General features: G+C 37.1%; 1 protein-coding gene across 1 annotated transcript; it reads left to right on the forward strand.

Moving 5' to 3' along the window:
- The first annotated feature begins 18,224 nt into the window (after positions 1-18,224).
- On the forward strand, positions 18,225-21,201 carry nanos1 (nanos homolog 1). Its single transcript, XM_065275213.2, has one exon. The coding sequence runs from the start codon at positions 18,637-18,639 to the stop codon at positions 19,327-19,329; it is 693 nt and encodes a 230-aa protein (XP_065131285.1). The 5' UTR covers positions 18,225-18,636; the 3' UTR covers positions 19,330-21,201.
- Positions 21,202-21,467: the final 266 nt, after the last annotated feature.

The following is a 21,467-nucleotide window of genomic DNA, read 5'->3' on the forward strand; positions in this document are numbered from 1 at the left end:
AATTATAGACGGTTTCAGCAGCAACAACATCAACAAACTGCTTTTTGTAGTTCAAACTTAAAGGAATAGTCCATTTTCTTAAAAGAAAAATCCAGATAATTTACTCACCACCATGTCATCCAAAATGTTGATGTCTTTCTTTGTTCAGTCGAGAAGAATTTTTTTTTTTTTAGGAAAACATTGCAGGATTTTTCTCATTTTAATGGACTTTAATAGAGCCCAACATTTAATACTTAACTCAACACTTAACAGTTTTTTTCAACGGAGTTTCAAAGGACTATAAACGATCCCAAACGAGGCATAAGGGTCTTATCTAGCAAAACGATTGTCATTTTTGACAAGAAAAAAAAAAATGCTCTTTTAAACCACAACTTATCATCTAGGTCCGGTCCAGCGTGACCTAACGTAAATGCGTAGTGACGTAGGAAGGTCACGTGTTACATATATAAAACGCACATTTGCGGACCATTGTAAACAATAAACTGACACAAAGACATTAATTAGTATCAGTTGACATACAACAACGTAGGAACAGTCCTCTTTCAACACATTTGTAAACACTGGGGCGGAGTTTCGCATTCGTCCTCTGTGACCTCTTGACGTAATGACGTATTGCGTGGGGTCATGCTGGCGCATCACGACCGGATCTAGATGAGAAGTTGTGGTTTAAAAGTGTATATTTTTAATTTTTCCTGTCAAAAATGACAATCGTTTTGCTAGATAAGACCCTTATGCCTCAATTGGGATCGTTTAGAGTCCTTTGAAACTCCGTTGAAAAAAACTGTTAAGTGTTGAGTTAAGTATTAAATGTTGGGCTCTATTAAAGTCCATTAAAATGAGAAAAATCCTGCAATGTTATCCTCAAAAAACATAATTTCTTCTCGACTGAACAAAGAAAGACATCAACATTTTGGATGACATGGTGGTGAGTAAATTAACTGGATTTTTCTTTTAAGAAAATTGAATATTCCTTTAACTTCCAATATGACACTTTTCTATTGGATAGTGCGACCGGGTGATGACTTTTGGGGGGTTTCCAAGTTTTTAAGGTAAGTAGATGCACGCAATTGAACTTTTTAGTTAGCTTAGCACAATTAAATCGAGTTGATCAGAGGAAAAATGTGTTATATTCAGCAATGCTACTATTACAGGATCTTTTCCTGTTAGTTTTACTTAAATTTAGAAATAAAGTTATTATACTACAGCAACAGCACACACTTATCTAACTTGTACAATAACTTAATAACTTACACTTCTGAAACAGAAGCTGATTATTTCAAATCAAGGCATTTACACGTACAGTGTAATGCTTTCTGATCAAAATGACACTAAATAACTAATGCATGTCAATAAACAAATGCGTACTGATCTGCACAATGGTAACCATTCAAAAACATACTAAACATTAATATGTTCCCATCTTTTCTTATCTTAATTAAAAGTTGCATAAAATAACCATTTATTTTGATATTTACTCTCATGGTTCAGTCTCATGCAAAGCATACTGGGAACTGGAAATCACTGCCCAGTTTTAGCAATATTGCTTTAATACAACACAATTTATTCATGTAGTCCCAACTTAAATGAGTCAGCTTCACATAGGTTGATTTAAAGCCCGGGATACACTACACCAGTGGTGCTTGGGGGCCCCGGTTTTATGACATAAAATAAATTAATTATTATAAATTCTGTGTAATTAAATCTCAGAAAAATAAGGCTACTGACTACAGCACTCCATTGTATTATTTAATATGTTTTGTTTAATTCAAATATTAAGTTTTGAAGGTTTTATGTCACAAATTTTCTTTGGGGGGGGCACGAAGGCATGCATTGTATACAAGGGGGGCACACACCGAAAAAGTTTGAGAACCACTGCACTACACACATTTTAGCCGTCCCAGACGAAAGATTACCGTGAAAAATTTGTGGCGATTTCTATGATCGTGGCTCTTCATCGGTGGTCCTATGTCGTACAGTTAGAGAGGTTCACAGACGGATGTTTTACCGGTCTTGCATGCAAAGACAGCCTGCTATAGTTTTCTGACAGAAATTGTGTCAGAAATGCAGCATGATACACACACAGTGTGTTTGCTACTACTACCTGTGTACCAGTATTTGTTTACCACTAGCGCATGCTGGTGATGTTGCGCTAACGTGTGTCGCAGCCGTCAATGCTTCCGACTCAATAGGTGTCATCATCGTACAGTCTACTTGCTTTATTCAGGTTTAAATTATCCATGTCGCACACTGTGATAAGGTAATGGCCTTATAGGAGTGCACAAATCCTGATGTGTATCTCTGGCTTAAAGAGGACATATCATGAAAATCTGACTTTTTCCATGTTTAAGTGCTATAATTGGGTCCTTAGTGCCAGGGGTGCTGTAAAGGGGGGGTAAACAATGACAATTCTCGGGGCCCACGGGTAAGAGGGGGCCCAGAGAAGCCCCCAAAATTTTGATGCTAAAAAATATTTAATAGTAAAAATTATTAACTTTAAATTATTCTATTTGCTGTTTCCTGGTATCAAAAAATTATTTGTTTAGGAAACACAAACGTCCGTGGGCCCCTTGCCCCCCTCTCAATTATCATAAAATGGTTCAGTCCACCCAAATTGTATAATCCAGGGAACAGAGCTTGACTTCACTTATAGCGTCGGCAGAATATCAACTTGACTGACAAGGAAGTGAAAATGCCTCAAAAATCTGGAAGTCAAAAACGTAAAGAGAAAAAAATAAGAAGTGAAAGAGGCAAAGGGTCGACATTATGTTACCCAATTTGCCTGCAAAAAAATCTTGCACATTTTTCTTTAACACTAAATTCAAGAAAAATTTGCTTACCCCATTGGCAGATTTTTTTTGCTTGTTTTATGCACAAAATCCCTTAAATGTAATATTTTTGGTCTAAAAACTAGACTTTTTTTCTTGGGTCGTTTTGCTCATCAACATCAAGAAAAAGCATCTTAATTTAAGAATTTTTAGATATTTTTACTGAAAAAAGAAAAAAATTACTAAGAATTTGTTTCTTGAAAATAATTTTTTTTGCAATGCATAAGTTTAAATGTTGCAGTTAAAATGACTACTGGTGGCTGTTCTAGTGTTAAAAGTGCATGATAAGGGAACTCAATTTTCTCCCCATGTTAGGTCAAGAAAACGCTGGAAAAATAACAATACACAGTTTTAGTTAAACGTTCAACACTGCAAAAAATGACTTTCTTACTTAGTATTTTTGTCTTGTTTTCAGTAGAAATATCAAAAAATTCTTAAATTAAGATGCTTTTTCTTGATGAGTAAATGTACAATTTAAGTTAAATTGTCCTTAAAACAAGCAAAATGATCTGCCAATGGGGTGAGAAAAAATTTGTGAAATAAGATTTCTTTTTTCTTAAACACTTAATTCAAGTAAAATTTTCTCACCCCATTGGTAGTCAAAATACCATAAAAGCGCATGGTTTTATGTAAATTAATATGAAAAAAGTCTCAGCTGTGTTGGGGGCCCTGTCAAGATTCTTTTCATGGGGCCCAAAATCCTTAGCAGCGCCCCTGCTTAGTGCTTGTATCAACCTAGAAAATATGAAAAAGATCAACCCAGTTAGTTTTGGTAAACCATTCTCTGCAATTATGTGAAAATATAGTTCATTGAAATTTGTCTCCCCCTGTGATGTCAGAAGGGGATAATACCGCCCCGTAATCTGTACTATCCAACCACAGCACTGCAATTTCGTGCAGAGATCAGCTCATGTGAATGTTAAAGGCACACCCAAAACGGCACTTTTTTGCTCATACCTACAAAGTGGCAATTTTTACATTCTATAATAAATTATCTATATGGGATTTTGAGCTAAAGCTGATGTGTGAATGTATCATTAGTGTTCCTGGAGCTCAATTGATAAAGCATTGTGCTAGCAACTTAAAGGCTGTGGGTTTGATCAGAGAAACACAAATAGGGGCTGCTATAGAAAATTAAATAATAAATTATCTATATGGTATTTTGAGCTAAACGTCACATGCGTACTCTGGGGACACCAAAGATATATTTACATCTTAAAATAGTTTTGTGAAATGTCCCCTTTAAAACAGGTTATATGCCTAAAAACTTATATTTTTCTTTAGAACCAAAAATGATATTGTAATGGATTCATTTTAAAATTTAATTAGGGTCAGAATCAATTTTTAAGTGTTCCACCTTGGTTGAGATTCCAAGGAAGCCGTACCGATGCTAAACGTGATGTTTAAACTAAGGTGACATTTCCTAGTTCAATGGTCAAAATAAAATCTTATTTGTAATAATTTATTAATTTAAAAAACTTTTATTGTTGTTTGTTTGTGGAGAACAGAACAACAACCAAAAAAATGTGACCATCACCGAAAAACAGGGACATCTGGTCACCGTATAAACATGTCAGTTTGCAGGTAACATTTTAAATCATTATGAGCACATTGCAAACTTATGCCAGTCTAAGATGGCTTTAATTGGTCTACATTGGTTTCTCAAGAAGTCACCAAAACTATATAATAAACCAGCTGGATAGGTTTGATTGGCATACCAAGACTTGGGCTGCTATATAGTGCTGCTTGTTTTTATCCGCTAGCTCACTAAATTTCAGAGTCTCTGTGAATGACTTCATATTAAAATGCTCTGAAATTTGATAAAATGTTAACATTCAGGCATTCCCTTCAAATGCTTTTCTGCTGTCCAGCCCAGCTGCGTGATGCCATCTTTCCTCATCTGTACAGAAATACTCACCGGACCCTCAGTGAATGCTGCCAGACTCTGAGCTCAGGTGTTTCTGGGGGGAGAGATGAAAGCATTGAGGGGGAGAAAGGTTAGCTGCCGTCTCTCTGTAAGCCAAGGTAACAAAAGCACCATTGTGAGAGTGTCAGGTGCATTGTGGCGGCCCTGTGAGGCTTTAACTGAGGCAAATTCAAACAATGCATTAAAGGACAGCAGAGAGAGGAAGGCAGGAGGGAAAAACAGCAAGGGCCATTTTTTAAACACGCTTTGACAACAGAGTATTAGAAAATGCACTGAGCTTCAAAGAATGTTAGATTACTTGGATGCATGCCATAGCTCAAATGAATGAAGTTTTACATTTAACCTCTTGATAGATGTCACGGTTTAATTTAGACCTGACAGCAATAGTACTTGTTTAACTGCAAACACATACTGAACGAATGCAACTGCTCATAAATGAAGAAAATGTGAATGGTGCTTGGCCCTGTTTAGATTTGCTGCCCTAATGCTAGAGTGGGTGGTTGCTAGGGTGTTGGGGTGGTTGCTAGGTGGTTATATCCTGCATCAATAATGTGTTTTTATTAGGGATGCACCGATACCACTTTTTAAGGATCTAGTATGAGTAACGTTATTTTTTCCTGGTTCTCGCCGATACCGATGCTTGTTATACTGTTTTTTTCCATGTGGCAATTTCCTAAGAACAACACAATGCGACTAATGAACATATAAGCATCTTTATTTTAAACAACTTCAACTCATATTCTAAAAAACAAATCATTCTTATGTGCTTATCATCGCAAATTTTCAAAGCCAAAATTTCACAGTGTCCAATAACATCCAAAGGGCAAAACCAAGGACGTAATGCATGTCATTTTTACCTGCCTGTCACAAAGCTGTCAAAGAACTTAAGAAATCACAGACAACAAGACAATCAATAATTTGTCATAAAGTGTCATAAAGTATGTCACGGTCTTTGGTATCGGGGTTTCAGGGAGTAAATGAGCTCGGTATCGGGCCCGATACCGGTGCATAGTTTTTATGCATTAACTTTGTTTCTCTTTAAACATTCCTAAATATTTAAGTTAATATCTTTTAGGGCGCACTCACACTACTCCAAACCAAGCCTGAACGCATTAAACCCCCAAAGCCTGGTTCGTTTGACTTGTGTGATCGTTCCGTACTGTGCCCAGGCGCGGTTTGGTTAATCATAGTGGGAAAGGGGGCCAATCATGCTTGGGCACGGTTCAAGGGTTTGCGTTGCGTCACTGCCATTGCTCATGGCAGAAGTTAAACTTTTCGAGCGCCAACACAGGCATCAGCCAATCAGATTGCCATATGCAAATAACCTAGTGCAGACGTTAGCCACTTATGCTTTTGCAAGACCAGAGAACAGAGACCTCATTTATAAAGCGTGCGTACACACAGATTTGATCGTAAAGTCCATATTTATAAAAACGTGGAAAAGTGCTTAGCCCCACGTCAGGGTTTTTGGAAATATACGCCATTCTTGCTGCTCGAAATTGGGTTTAAACATTCAAAAACGCTCTTTTATATATATATCTATGACATTAATTAGGCATCGTTTAAAGGCGTAGATCTGAAACTGCTCAGCTGCGCACAAGTTCAAGATCATTTGCGATTTATAAATGTTACATCTGAAAGAAAGCCCTATGCGCGTTTTATGCGCATACGTTTGGGTTATCAATCACACGTACGCATTTTTGATAAATGATCGTAAGATCAAATGTAGGATGGTTTCTACGCAGCATTTTATAAATGAGGCCCCAGAGGAGAATTTTTGCGGTTCACTGTGATTGGCTCCATCAGGTCAGGTGACGATCGCATCAGGTCCACACTTTAGACACCTCCGTCAAGCGTGAAAGCTGATGTGTGAATGTATCATTAGTGTTCCTGGAGCTCAATTGATAAAGCTTTGTGCTAGCAACTTAAAGGCTGTGGGTTTGATCAGAGAAAACACATATAGGGGCTGTTTACACTTGGTATTAAGATGTGTTTTCATCGATCAGATCACAAGTGGACGAGAGAGACACATTACGTTTACACCTGGTATTTAAATCCGTCTCTTTTGTCCACTTTCGACCGCTTCTGTCCTGAATACTGTGAGGGGGTGGTCTGTCGAGACGGTGGGCGAGTCTTCCCGAGCGGGAGTAATTGTGAGTTTATATGGACGCAAACTAATATTATGTCGGAGTCCACTGCTTGTTTAGCAAGTATACATGCTGCACAGTGTTTTGTACGTGTGTATGTAAGAGCTTTCTTTGAATTTTCAACGCAATTGATGAAATAGGATTGCGCAACTTTCACGCGCTTTCAAAACGAAACTACGGAGATCCTCCGCTTTAGTTTTATCAATGAAAGGCTAAAAATAGCGCTGTTCACCGTATGTTCACGCCAGAAGACGAAAAAAGAAGTAAAACTTGTGTTTAATACCTCAGATTAGATAAATGGGCGGAGAGAAGGCGGTCGCGTGTGGCTGTTCGAACACATTCAACCACATATGCGTTCCGCAACTCCAAAGCGGTCCGATGGAAAGTGGTTTCGACTACCTCTGGATGCGGTTGAAAGTGGTCGAAAGTGGACGGGTTCAAAACATTTTTGAACACCGTTTACACCTGGCATTAACGTCGTCCACTTGTGATCCGATTGACGAAAACGCATGTTAAGTGTAAACAGCCTCATAGAGATAAAACAAATATATAGCTTGAATGCACTGCAAGTCTTTTTGGATAAAAGCCTCTGCCAAATGAATGAATATAAAAATAAATGTCTGACTTTTACTTTAAGTGTTTACTTTCGGTTATAAAAGTCCCAACCCAGTATGAATATTAATAGCGATGCAGGCTTTAGCAACAAACTCCAGTTCATTTTGCAGAGACACAACTGGGCCAGCTGCGAGTTATTTTCATGTGAAGTCTGAAACAGGTCTGAACACAGCAGGAAGGATTATGCTTAATTTCTCAACGAACTAAGACCCACTTTTGTTCTGATTCCTGACATGTGAGGAGATCTTCCTGTTGCTTTGAGGCGTGAGAGGAATTCATCACATTTAGTTGTGTAATTACGTACAGTACAAGAGCCAGACAACACGCGCACACACACAGAGACAAGCAAAAATAAGGATGAATGATTATGTCGATGTAATGCAGCAATTCGCTTCCCTCGGCTGATCCCAGGTCTGCAACTTCTCTCTCCCTGCCACGCTGGAATATTAATAGCCTTCATTACATGGAATCTGATTTCATTGTGGTGCTGGGAAAGCTCGTAACATTTTAATTAACTTATTGAACATATGGCTGTGCTCTCAGAAACAGAGTATTGCAGGTAACAGAGACTCTGGTTTGCTCTTTAAAGAGACAACTGTACTGATTGAAAGGGTGAAGAGTGGCAGAACGCTTTTTTTTATAGTACATCCGCAGTACAGCATGCAAGATGGTTGTAAGGTATTTATGCACGATTGGAGATGAAAACCTCTGCATTTAAAACAATCACACACATCGGCATCATAATGTTCACATTACAAAAAAAGCAGCAGGATAAATCTATGGGTCCATGCGAGAACGGCGGCTCATTTTCATTGTTTTGTGAAATAACGTGGCCGATATGTGCAGGCTCAGTGATTTGTGTGATAATGAAATGGTGTGTGTTTGTGTGTTATCGACCCACTTGCTTTATTGGCCACATTCAATACATACCCAGACAGTTATGATTATTTAGTCAAGACCACGGTTATGCACAGAACAGGCACATGCTATTACAAAGGGCTATCTGGGAGCTAATATGCAATTTAACGTGGCAAATTATTTTAGATATGAGCAAAGGAAACATTGGGGTTGTGCCAGTGCATGTCATTTATTTGTTTGCATTTAATTTAAATCTCTTTCTCTCTTTCTCTCTATACTCTGTAACTATCTTACCGCAGATGGGCTTTGATATCAAGACGAAGAACAGTTTGCTCTATAAATTCTGTCATTATTTACTCACCATATTGCTTTATTTTCTCATTGGAAACTGTATCTTTAGGCCACTTATATCCATAACCGTGCACTATATTTCTCTACGTTTGTCACTATAAATAACCACATAATAAAAGAGTACACAGGTTTGTAAGCGGGTGAAATAATGCCTGCATTATTCCTGTAAACCGCTGCCTTTAGCACAAAGAGAATGATGGATTTGTAAACACGTAGCTCATTGTTTTCTTTTCTATACCCTAAGAGCTGCTCATTGACCGCTCAAAGGCTTTTCTGCGGGCGCTTTAGGTTATTGTTTACTTTGAGATGATAGCAAAGCTCGGCGTGAATCCAGAGAACCACACATAAGAAACGCTGAAAGACGTCTGCGCTTGGCAATTATTTGCTTCCTGAAACAATAGAAGTTTATGACATGAATGCAAAACAACACCTAACCATGCAATATGACAAAGTAACCATCTCTGGTGAAAACGCTACAACAATGGGCAAATAGTGATGTTTTACTAAATTAAGCTAGTTAATGTTGCAGGCAAACCACTTGATGGTGCAAAATACGGAACTAATACAGACGGCCGGCAATATGGATAGAAATAAGTGTCTATTTGTAAAAATGCATTGGTTTTTGCTGTGAAATTGACTACAAATAAGAGTGAAATGGCATCTGAGGTGAGGAACAAATTGGAAAATACCATAAAAAGGCTGTCTTGGCTGACATCTTTAAGCATCTTGTGTAGGGCACGTCTACAAACATGCATTTCTGCATGCCTGGAAATAACTAAGAGCTAAAATTGAGGGAAAACTGGCAAAACTGGAAGATTTTGGGATGCCTTAAAGGGCACCTATTGTGCCTATTTTTACAAGATGTAATATGAGTCTCAGCTCATAATACCCCACCAATCATTTGTTATAGCATGTCCAAAATGTCCCTTTTGGGTAGGAGAAAAAATGTGCTGTTTGTGTGTGTGTATCTTTAAATGCAAATGAGCTACAGCTCCTCACTCCCTTACCAACAAAAAGCGAGCATTTTCAGTTCAAATTGATCTTATTGCTGTTAATACAATCTGAGATAATAATAATAATATCTCACTAATCAGATATGGAGGACAGCATTCAACTCGCTGAGGGTGAAAGCTATGGTAATGGAATGGGTGGGGCTTTATCAGTGTGACCTCACATTGATAAGAGAATCAAAATGGCACGATTTATAGGTGATTAAAAAAGAAGAAGTGAGTGGATTTTTCCTCATTGTAGGGTGGTTGTGTTCATACACTACCAAGACACATTTATGTCCAAACACTTTGTAAATGTGGATTTTGCATAATAGGTGCCCTTTAATGGTTTGTCCAAAGCATAATATTGCAAAAAATAATAACACCAGAACCCAAAGTCTGTTCATATTAGTGCATACAATACTGTGCAAATGCAGCTTTATCTTAAAATTTTAATGACCACCCATATATATTTTTTGTGTCTATTTATTAAGATACAAACAGAAAATACAAGAAATGTGTTCACTACACTTAATTGGCTTTTTGGTTTTGGCTCAATCATTCAAAACATATTTGAGTTTGATAAATTATATTTTGGACAGTTTTTGCCCTGCGCACCCCTTCTAATAAAAATAGAAATAATTATATATGTTCATCATATCATTGCAAAAACAACAAATCTAATAATGGCATGGAGAACTAAGGCATTTGCACAGTACTTTATGCCTCAGTATTGAAAGTGAATGCTGTTACTATCCTCAAAACAGTATCAAATTCGACAAAGGAGCGATAGTGGAAGAGCCCAGCACAAACACAGTAACAGGAGAAAGAAAGATTACATTTTCCCTATCAAACAGGGCCCATAATCATCCTCATGTTGGCAATCAATAATGTAACCAAAAGAGATTAGACTTAATCTGTAGCGTCACACAGATCAATACAAGAATGAGATGGATGGCCTGAGAGTGCTGAGAGAAAGAGAGAGAGAGAAATAGTTAAGTGGATGACCAGACATCGAGAGTAAATGTTCATCTATGGTGGCTATTGTGTTTGTTTATGACCTTTTACACGTGTTAACATCTGTGAACAAATCTTTAAAGCTCCCATAACACAAGCAGTTTCTGCATATCTGATGTTAACCTGGACTACCTATAGAGCAGTTGCATCCTTCATATCTCCGAAGAGTGTTTAGTTTAATCAGATTTATAAAAGACAGATAAGCTTTATCGATTCTTTCCGAAAAAGTACGAAAAATGAAGAAGGAGGAGTTACGAGCTGCGGGAGGAGCGAGTCACGAGTCATGCAACACTTTATACAACATTGAATAACTTATGATTCACTATATTTTTGTGTTGTTTATATAATACTTATGCACTTATTTCCAACATAACACAAATATGATGTTATTTAATGTTAAACTATGTGAGTGGCGCTCTGTGGTGAGACAGGGATTTGTGCAACTTCCTGAGTCGTAGCTGGGTGCCGCGGACAGGCGCCGGTGTGCGTATAGCCTACTCATAGAAAACAACGTGTTTGATTTTTTTAGAATGGCGCTGCACAGCGGTAAGCTGCACGTCCGGTGTGCGACTCTCTTAAAGGTCACCTGATTAGTAAACAGGGCGCGGTGTCCCCTTGAGCACTATGCTGCTGTGCTTAAGCTTTTCCTCAAATGCAACAAACTCTCATCCGCATTTAGCAAGCTAAATGTGATGATTAAATTCCTATAAAAACACTGCACAACACTCAGAAAAAAAGAGAGAAAACTAGTATTTATAAAGTGCTTTAAGTGCCATTTATCAGCGTGTGGTGCCTGGGCTGCAATTAGAGCCAGACCTCGCAGATGGAAGTCAGGTTATGCATCAGACGACTTCTAGCATTACACTCCAAGTGATGGGTGCAACAATATATCTCATTAAAAGTAAACCGTTTCCTTGGTCAGCAACTGCTTATGCACTCATCAGTTTGTCAGCTCAAAACACTAAATCAGTTTGCAGCAATAGACGCCATACTGGTGCCATAGATCATTCGTGGCCTAATGTAATTCAGCGTTCAGCATGGGTAGCTTTCCACCAGACGGGGGCTGAATTAGCGGCGTTTAATGGATGGATATTAATTCCTTCGAGTCACAACAAAATTAAGTAATAATGTGACCATTAATATTTCAGTTACAGCTCTTCACATTCTGAAATGAAGACGCCCCACCAAGATCTTCAATCATTACTTGTATTGGACATAGCCGCTGGCCAAAGAGAGAAAGAGATACGGAGAACTTATTACTAAAATCTGCAACTCTTTAAATGATTCTGTCAGGAACTTAAAAGTAGAAACTCTGACGTGGCAGAAATTGTCCAGATAAGTCTTCTTACTCCCTTTCTGGTATGCACTGCATCATTTGGTGCTATAGAGAGCAGAGACCCGTGGAGACTCCCAGTTGGATGTACCGCTGCATAATTGATGATGACGATAAATCAGACGGTCAAACCGAGGGAGAAACTGAGCGTGTTGTAATTTCTCATCCTGTCCTATGATGTAATGTTGGCGCTTTATGAATATAGCGCAGTAATGGCGCCTGCTCGTTGCAGAGGCATGAATAACCCAACTTTTATTACTACACTGAATAAAAAGTTGGATGAACTTAAAAAAAGTAAGTTACAGGGTTGCCTTAAAAAATAGAGTTAATTCAATTTCAAAATATTTAAATATTGTTTTTATTTTAGTTATTTTTCAGTTAACTAATATTTTTCATAAAAATTAATTTTAAAAAGTAACTTACCTGGTTGCCTTAAAATTTTAAGTTGGACCAACAATTTTTTTTTTTTACATTGTAAGATATTTTGTCAAACAATGTGAGGCAAACTATTAATGACTATTAACTTTACATGAATTAATATGTGGTGTTTGCTAGCAAGCAGGCATCATTATTACAAGTATTAAAAGTAAAAAGTTGGATCGAAAGAAAAAATTACTTCATAACACCTTAAAAAATTACATTTAAATGTAAAAGTTAAAAAAACTAGGTTTTACCAATTTTAAGTAATTTTTTTAACTTAAAATAAAGGGGTGTGGACCATAACCTCATCTTCAGAAATTGTAAACATCTAATTTATCTTTATTCATATTGCAAACATTTAAATCCAAACGTGGTAGCATTCAACACTTTCCCTTTTGTTTCAAATGTCTTTACATCTTTACACCTAAAATGTGAATAATTTACTTTTTGAGTAAACATAATCCGTTCCTCTTGAGGAACACCTGAGTTTACTTCAATATTTTGGATGTAAATGTTTATCGAATCATGACAAACTATATATCTTTGGAAAGGTCTAAGCCTCTAGAATACAGATGTTTTCAGTGTTTTATAAAATAAAATATGGAGGCAGAGTAATTGATTCATTTATGATAAGAGTGAGCTTAAAACATTGATAATCCTGCTAAATGTCACTGTCCCACCCGCGGGACGCCTACAATTACCTCAGTGTTTTGCATATAATTTCTAATCTAATCATGACAAACTATATATTGTTGGAAAGCTCTAAAAGTGTAGTTTCATTTGTTATCATTTTGGGAAAAAGATTGACACAGTGTGAGTCATTTTCTAAAAGGCCACGTTTTTACATATTTATAACACTATACCTATCCTAAACCTACAAATTTTGACAAACTATATATGTTTGGAAATAGTGTAGTTTTTTTTATCACAATTTTCAGAAAATTATGATGTAGTGAGAGTCAGTTTCGAAAATACGGGGGGGCACTAATACCCTGTTCTAAACCTAAAAAACCTTCACAAACTATATATCACTGGAAAGTCGTTTTTATATTTCATCACCATTTGGGGGATAAAATGACGTTGTGAGAGTCAGTTTGTAAAAGGTCACTGTGGGCCGATTTGTTTATACATATTTATAACACTAAACCCCTACTCTAAACCTAACAAATCATAACAAACTGCACTGGAAAGCTCTCAGAATGTAGTTTTTAGTACCATCTAATGATAGAAATTCAAAATAATGCAGTGACAGTAATTTAATAATTTGTGACAAGAGTATGCAGCAAACTGTTGACACCTAGTGGCCTTTGTTGGTAAAACCAGTTAAAAAGTGACCCAAACCACATTTTTTTGTGATTTTAACTTGAAATTTGGATCACAACTACTTGAGACATATGGCTTCATGTTTATGACTTTTGTGAAACATTACATTTTTATAATTTTATGTATTAAATTAATATATATATTGCATTATTTTTAATTATTAAAATACATTTAAACTGCTATAACATTTCTGTTTAATATATCACTTTCAGACACTGAAAAACCATAAATAGTCTTCTTTAAAACAAGACCAAGATTATGCTTTAGCACAAAAAATACTCAAAAGGGTCGGGTGACAGTAAAGAGGTTAAAAAACATATTTAGTCCATTACATCTCCTCTTCAAAATCTGACTTTGAGATCTCTTTAGATTCAAAGTACAAATCTTGACTTCCTGAAACATGTACAGGGTCATTTTAAAATGTGCACCTGTTACCCTCAACACACAGCTTAGGCCAAAATCTCAAACCAGTACCAGAGGGGTCAAAAGTCTAGACAATGCAATTCTCAAGAGAAAAGAAAAGCTATAAAGCCGAGTGTGAATTTACACAAAGCACATCTTTTTCGGCACTTTCCGCTCTGCTAAGCAGTCAGGTATGGCATTCTATTGAATTCCCTCTTTAAATAGACTTAATCCTCCACGCTGGCAGACGTTCAGAGAGATCTCCTCCACTTTTAATTAGACGTACAGTGGCTGATGACTACGGCCGTGCTGGAGGAGCCTTGTGTCCACATTCCTGAAGGAATATAATTAATCAGAATAAAGGAAGCCCTTTTGTACCACAGCGCGCTTGAGTGTGGCCTCTGCAGAAAACACCACTGTCCATAGAAATCTTACTCTGAAATCCTCCCTGCAGGGAACGCTAATGGTCGTTTTCATTACTTACAATCTTTCTTCATTACTTAGAGGCTCCTCGTAACGTTTCTTGTAAATATCTCATCAATATTCCCCGAGAGAGCGTAGGCGACCTTGAGTCATAAAAATATCAAATGTGAATTGCACAGTAAGGTGAAACACAAGCGTTACTGTAGCTGCTTGTTTGCAATTCAACCAAAATTGAAAAACAAAATGCACTGTTGCTCAGTATGAGATTAAGAGGTGTTTTGATGATAACTGTGATATTCTTTAACAATCACTCAATATTTTCTTAAAGATTTTTGTAAACAAAAATAGAAGGTATTTGAGTGAGACAATTAAAACAAAATTGTCTACAGTCTATCTGAAATATACCATACTTGAAGTGAGTACAATGTCAGAAAAAATGGTCAAAATATGTATCCCAGGGGCTGTACCCTTTCAAAAAGTATAGCTCTGCACCTAAAGAGTGTTCATATTATCTGTTTACCCGATGATACATATTAGGACATTTTTAATGGCAATGAACCTTTTAGGGTCCTTTTGAAGTGTTTGGGATCAAAAATAGATAATTCAGGTTTTTTTAAAAATTCAAAAATCTCGTTTTTTGATTCATATAAATCAAACTGCAGTTGGTTTGTTTTGATTTAAGCTTTCATAACTAAAACAAATACAGCTAAGTAGCACAATAAAACACGATAAAAAACATGTTTTAAAAAAGAAATTTAAAGGAACAGTATGTAGGATTGTGGCCAAAACTGGTATTGCAATAACAAAACTTGTGGCTAAAACTGGTACTGCAATCACCCAACTGGTGGCCAATACACAACATGACAACATAAACATCAGCTGAGGGCTGCAACTCCACTTTTTAAATGACAATATCCTGACCGGACCACTGTTGTCAATGATATAAGTATTTGAAATGAAAATGATTTCTTAATGTCTAGTGACATATCAGGGCCATTTAATGATTAATTGATATAAATTTCTTACATACTGTTCCTTTAATCTCTAATCATTTATTTTTCTCTTGTTCATAGCTTTTTCGACAAAAAATGATTTGTGAAACAAAAACTATACAGCCTGACTAAGAAACCACCATTAAGTGTTAAGTGTTGGGTTCCATTAAAGTCCATTTAAATGAGAAAAATCCTGGAATGTTTTCTTCAAAAAAACGTAATTTCTTCTCGACTGAACAAAGAAAGACGTCAACATTTTGGATGACATGGTGTTAAGTAAATAATTTATTTTTTTATTATTTTAAGAAAATTGACTAATCCTTTAAGAGTAAGACATTTTATATGATGAACCGATATATCGACCAATAATCGGTATCGGATGATAAAAGCACATTTTCACACTATCGGTCGATGGTTTAAAACAGCCGATTAGTCATGTCCAGTTTATCCTGTCAATCAAAAGAGAACAGGAAAATGCAATGAATTAAAAAAAATCAGTATTGGCAAATATCCGTCTGATTAATCGGCTATCACTGTCAATGATTTTTTTCTATTGGTGCATCTTTAACTCTTTTCCTGCCATTGACAAAAAGAGTTATCTCGTCAATTAATAGAAAAAAAATTATGAATTTGTGATGAATTTGATGAATTTATGGTAATCTGTTATACCGCGATTATCTTTTTTCATGGCGCACCTACCCAATTTATAAAAAAAAACTGAAGCACAAAATTTTTGAGTAATTTTAAACTGTGAATGTTTTAAAAATCGTTCTGAATTTGATTTCTAACAAAATTCCTTCATAAAAATGCTATTATTTCAACTTTTTGCTAATTTTTATTTTTATTTATTTTTTAAGAAAAATACCCATATTTAAGCGTTTATAGCAGAGAAAAAATATAGATAGGATGAAACTTTTTTCCCATTTTGTATGTTTGTTTATTGTTTGTTTGAAAGCAGAAGGTCTGTTCTTTCATTTGATATATTTGTATGTTTATATATTTTTTGAAGAAAATTTTCCTGGAAGGCATTTTGCAAAACTTTTGTGAAAATCACAAAAAAAATGCTTGCGGGCAACTTAAAAAAAAGAAAATGCTGGCGGGAAATGAGTTAATTTCTGATGCTCTCTCTCCTACTGAGTCTTTGTGTGTTTAGTGTTTACAGTATTGTTCTTTTACATCTTGTTGTACAAACTGCAGAGCTCCAAAATATTCAATGACGTCATGCCAATTATAAGCTCCTCTGAGCTCACATAGACCCCCAGTGTTAGGACTAAGTTACTGCATGCAATGCTTCAAACTAGGAATCCAGCTAATCGCACGAGTATATGAATTGTGAATAAATATAAATCTTAAAACACGCTTTAAATGTATAATTTATTTACAGCTAAATTTAATTTATCACAGTGATGTTCAATGAGAAACGCACCAGGCTATTAGTTATGTCTGCAGAAATCAGCTGGTGTGCACCTGTGTCCTGCCCCCCGCCGCTTCGAGGGGTCTTGTGCAAAATACAAAAATGCAAATGAGCCTTTTGTTTACCCAGAGATGAGTTAATTTGGCGAGACGCTCATTACACGTCTTTCTGGGCAGTGTGATTTTTGGACAAGGGCCCTTTGGATCCAGAAGAGCTCAGTTGGCCTTGCTCAGAGCTGAGAGCCTGTCGAACAATGACCCTCTGCCATTTAGCGTCAGGGCCCCTGCAGAAGAGACTTTAAGTAAATACACTGACTTCTGAGATAGACGATTTTGTTCTCAAAGACAATCCTGAGCTTTATCCTAATTGGATGTGGCTACTACAATCACTGGTACATTTGTTTCTATTCAAATGGGCATAACTAAATGTTGCCTACTATTATGTTTCATCATAATGGCAGTAAGATTACATTCAAATGGAGAATAATCCATATTTGCCTTTCTCCGAGAGATGTTTATAGGCTATATATAAACCTCTAATGATATGGTAGTCAAAGGGAGCCCTGAGGATATTTACATACAGTAAAAATATGTCAAACATTGAAGTAAAGGCCATATATGAAGGTTTATATTTGTAAACTGAAGTGATTACAAAATAAATTAGGTACGTGTGTTATACACACACAAAAACACATGTGGATCAATATAATTTAAGTAAAGTTAAAAATGTTCAGATAAAAACTGATCTTAAAATGTCAGAACATGTAAAGACTTAAAGACACGCAATGATACACAAGTAAAGGGGACTTCACGGTCTCTATGATCTGCAGGTGCGCGCATGTCATGTTTCAAAGAACAAAGAGCCATGTGCGCGCACGACCCTCTGTTTCTAATGACACACGTGTAATCTGATCACGTCCAGTAATCCTTATGAATAAATACAAACTGCAGCTTCTCTCCACGAACTAACCCCTCAAGAGCGCGCACAGGGCGCATAACAAACCAGTTAATGTGAAACCGACTGTGCAACGAAGATCAAAACCAATAGATTGCAAATGTCAATTCAGTTTACATTGTGTCAGAAAATACCTTGATGTAGTTGAACGTCGTGATCAATCTTTTTTTTTTTTTAAATCGCGTTGCGCAACTACTGTGCATGGTAAAGTAATTTTTGAATTTTTTTTAGCTTGATTGTATACGAATAGAAAAGTGCACAACGTGTTAGGAACAAAATGAAGACTTGTTGCACGGATTTATTGACAAAGTAGGCTATTACACTAGTGCAAATTTGCACATTTAACTTGTGCTGTTTTGCTCACAAAGCAATGCCTCAGTTTCCACTGCGGTGAACAGTGATCTACTGGTCAGGCAGGAGAAAACACGCTGGGAATCTGCTCCTAAAAGAAACTTGGTTTGAAAAGCCCCGCCCTCCTTCTGCCTCTTCTGAAGCCTTATAACCAGATGCCCGTTCTTCGGGCGCAGATATCCAAGAAAGGCACTGGAGTGGACCAGAGTTACGCACAGATCCTGGAGACCAGAGTGAAAAACAAACTGACGGAATATATTTATACGTTTGTGACAACATCCCTGTTGAGAAAGAAATGGATTTTTTGAACCACAACTACTTGAGTGCGCGCACCTCGTACGACTACACCTTTAATTTTTGGAATGACTATCTCGGGCTGTCCACGCTGGTCACGAAGAACAAGCACAGCGTCCCCCAGAATCCCAACTCCATAACGGAGTCGCTGAAAGCCACTCTGGGTTTGGACGACACTCCTCCGTGCCCGTGCGTAATCGCGGCCGGTGGCGACGCCGAAAGCGGAGGGCACCTGGACTCGTGCTGCTGCACCCCGCCTGCCAACATCTCCATCCTGGACCTGAAAGAGCGCTTCTCTATCCTTAGCCCATTTCAGAACCAGGGCACGGGGGGGCTGCTGTCCTCCTCTCCGGAGCGGGAGATGGGCATGGGAGGGAGCTTCACCGGATTTGATCTGTTCGGTGTGGAGAGGAAGATGAGGAAACCGCCTGCGCGGAATAAGCAAGAGCCCAAGATCTGCGTCTTCTGTCGGAATAACGGCGCGCCCGAGGAGGTTTACGGCTCCCACGTCCTGAAAACCCCGGACGGGAGGGTGGTGTGTCCCATCCTGCGGGCGTACACATGCCCCCTATGCAGCGCCAACGGGGATAACGCACATACAATAAAATACTGCCCTCTCTCCAAAGACCAGCCTGCCCAGAGAGTGCTGAAGGGAGGCAGAGCTGTGGGTGGTAAGCGAGTGAAAATCTTCTAAAAGAGACTGAAGAAGAGTAAATCTAGACTTACATTTATTGCACTGAACATTTCTTTTAAAATGACTGTTCTGATTGCGGCTTTCCAAGTCTTAACTACTAGGCAACATGATTTATTAAACAAAGAAGATATCAATGTTTTTGTTAAGAATACTTATATTTTTATAGATACTTTATTTCCATAGTTTATTGCATACTTTATTCATAAAAAGCTATTTTTTCCTTTTCACGCATAGATTTAGATGTTTATTCATTGAAAATTCATACTCACGTTTTGTGGTTTTTTTTGTTGTTGTTTGTTTTGGGGGGTGGGGGGGGAATGGTAACTAAAAAATGTTATTTTTGTTTAAAATGGGAGACGTGAATGTTAGCATATACACCAGAGGAGTTGCTCTTCTGTCAAACTCAAGTATTTTTTTTACTGCAAGCCAAGCTTGCACCACATTTGTGTCTTTTTAAACCAAAGTTTATTTTTTTGCCATGAATCGATTTTAAGAATGTTCCACAAGTCGTCACACTTGTAGTCGACAGGAGTTTAAACTAAAGTTTAGTCCTATTCCTCTGCAGTCCACTCCAATGTTTATCTTTCTCTAGGCTCTGACATTTAATACGCGCACGGACGCGCAGAGCAACACAATAGAGTCTCTGTTTCGCGTTCATGTTCTCAGCATAACTTCATAATCGGCAAGATTATTTCCAACTACACCGTCAGAGCCAGACTGGGTAACATTTTACACTAAAGGGTCCATGTTACAAACATTTCATGCAGATAAAACTGATGTTACTAGCAAAGAAAAGCAGCTCCAAAAATAAAGCTCACAGGCCTATTTACAGTATATGTTGCACATTAGTAACGCATTGTAACATGAACAATTTAATGTAATGTGTGGCCGTAGGTGCCCAAATTCTGTGAGGTGCCCTTTCAATGTTTACACCCCAAGTAGGGGAACACACACTGGAGAGAAACAAATCCAAATGGGTGCCTCTCTTAGCTTGATATCATCTGCTCAACCTTTCTCACAAAGTTCACCTTTCTCCAAAACATCCAAGTGGGTGGGGAAAGGAAAAGGCTTATGAAAAACAACACTTTGACCATTCTTAAGGGTCCACAGTGGATAAAGCACGAATTAATGTTTTTTAATAAAAAGCTTTTTGTAAAAAACAATGCATTTGCCCCTTTTTGCATTCTGTACAAGAATAAATCCCAAACATGGAAATGAGAAAAGGATGCAAAAATATTGTGAATGTACAATTGACACTTGCAGGACTGCACATTTCTGACAGTTATGTTTACCAAAGGATTTCCAATGTAATGAAGTACGGAACATACATTTGCTGTATTGTAAATAATTACCGAAAAATGGAAAAGAATTAAGTGATGTCTATTCAGTATTTTACTGTTAAAAGTGACTTCAGAGGGAACTACCTCACCAGGATTTTGTACTTACATGTAAAATGTCAACAGCAGTTTATTAATATAGTGTGCCATTTATAACAAGGGTTTATAATAGTATTTTTGATCTTTGTATAACATAATTGTATTTTTTTTCTCTGTGCATTATCGACAGATAAAAAGTGAAATCCCAATAAGCTCTAAGCATTGTTTGCTAAAAGATGACAGCTGTACATAATATTAAGAATGAACGATATCATACATTTTAAGTTTCTGTTCAATGTTGCATTCTTGAATAGCACGAGATAGCGGCTGATAATTAAATGTCAAAGACAATTTGCCACTTTTAAGGTTTGTAAAGAGTAAAAAAAGAAACACTGTTGAATTTTCTTATTTATATTTTGTCACAATTCCCTGTATGCTGCTGTGCAGAAATTAAAGAGATGAATTCACTAGAAAAATAAACAGCTTATGAAATGGTTATGAACTGGTGCTTTCGTATTGTCCTCCATGTCTGTGATTTTGTTCAGCACAAGGCTTGTGTCATTTTCACAGCAACATTCTTCACCTACTCTTCTCTTCTAAAAATAAATGTTTGTTTTATAATAAACCCAAGTTAAACTTTTTCCCAAATGGGAAACAAAGGTGAAGATCTGATCATTTGCTATACAGACCACCGTGAAATTGTAATTGGACTTCAGTCAATACGCATTAGATTTGATTGTGTGCCAGTGCACTGCTAAATGT

Source organism: Paramisgurnus dabryanus, chromosome 16, assembly GCF_030506205.2.
Source record: "Paramisgurnus dabryanus chromosome 16, PD_genome_1.1, whole genome shotgun sequence".
Lineage (NCBI taxonomy): Eukaryota > Metazoa > Chordata > Actinopteri > Cypriniformes > Cobitidae > Paramisgurnus > Paramisgurnus dabryanus.

What these genes read in the sequence shown, in the direction of transcription:
- nanos1 (XM_065275213.2), top strand. Translation starts at nt 18,637, where the DNA reads ATGGATTTTTTGAACCACAACTACTTGAGTGCGCGCACCTCGTACGAC.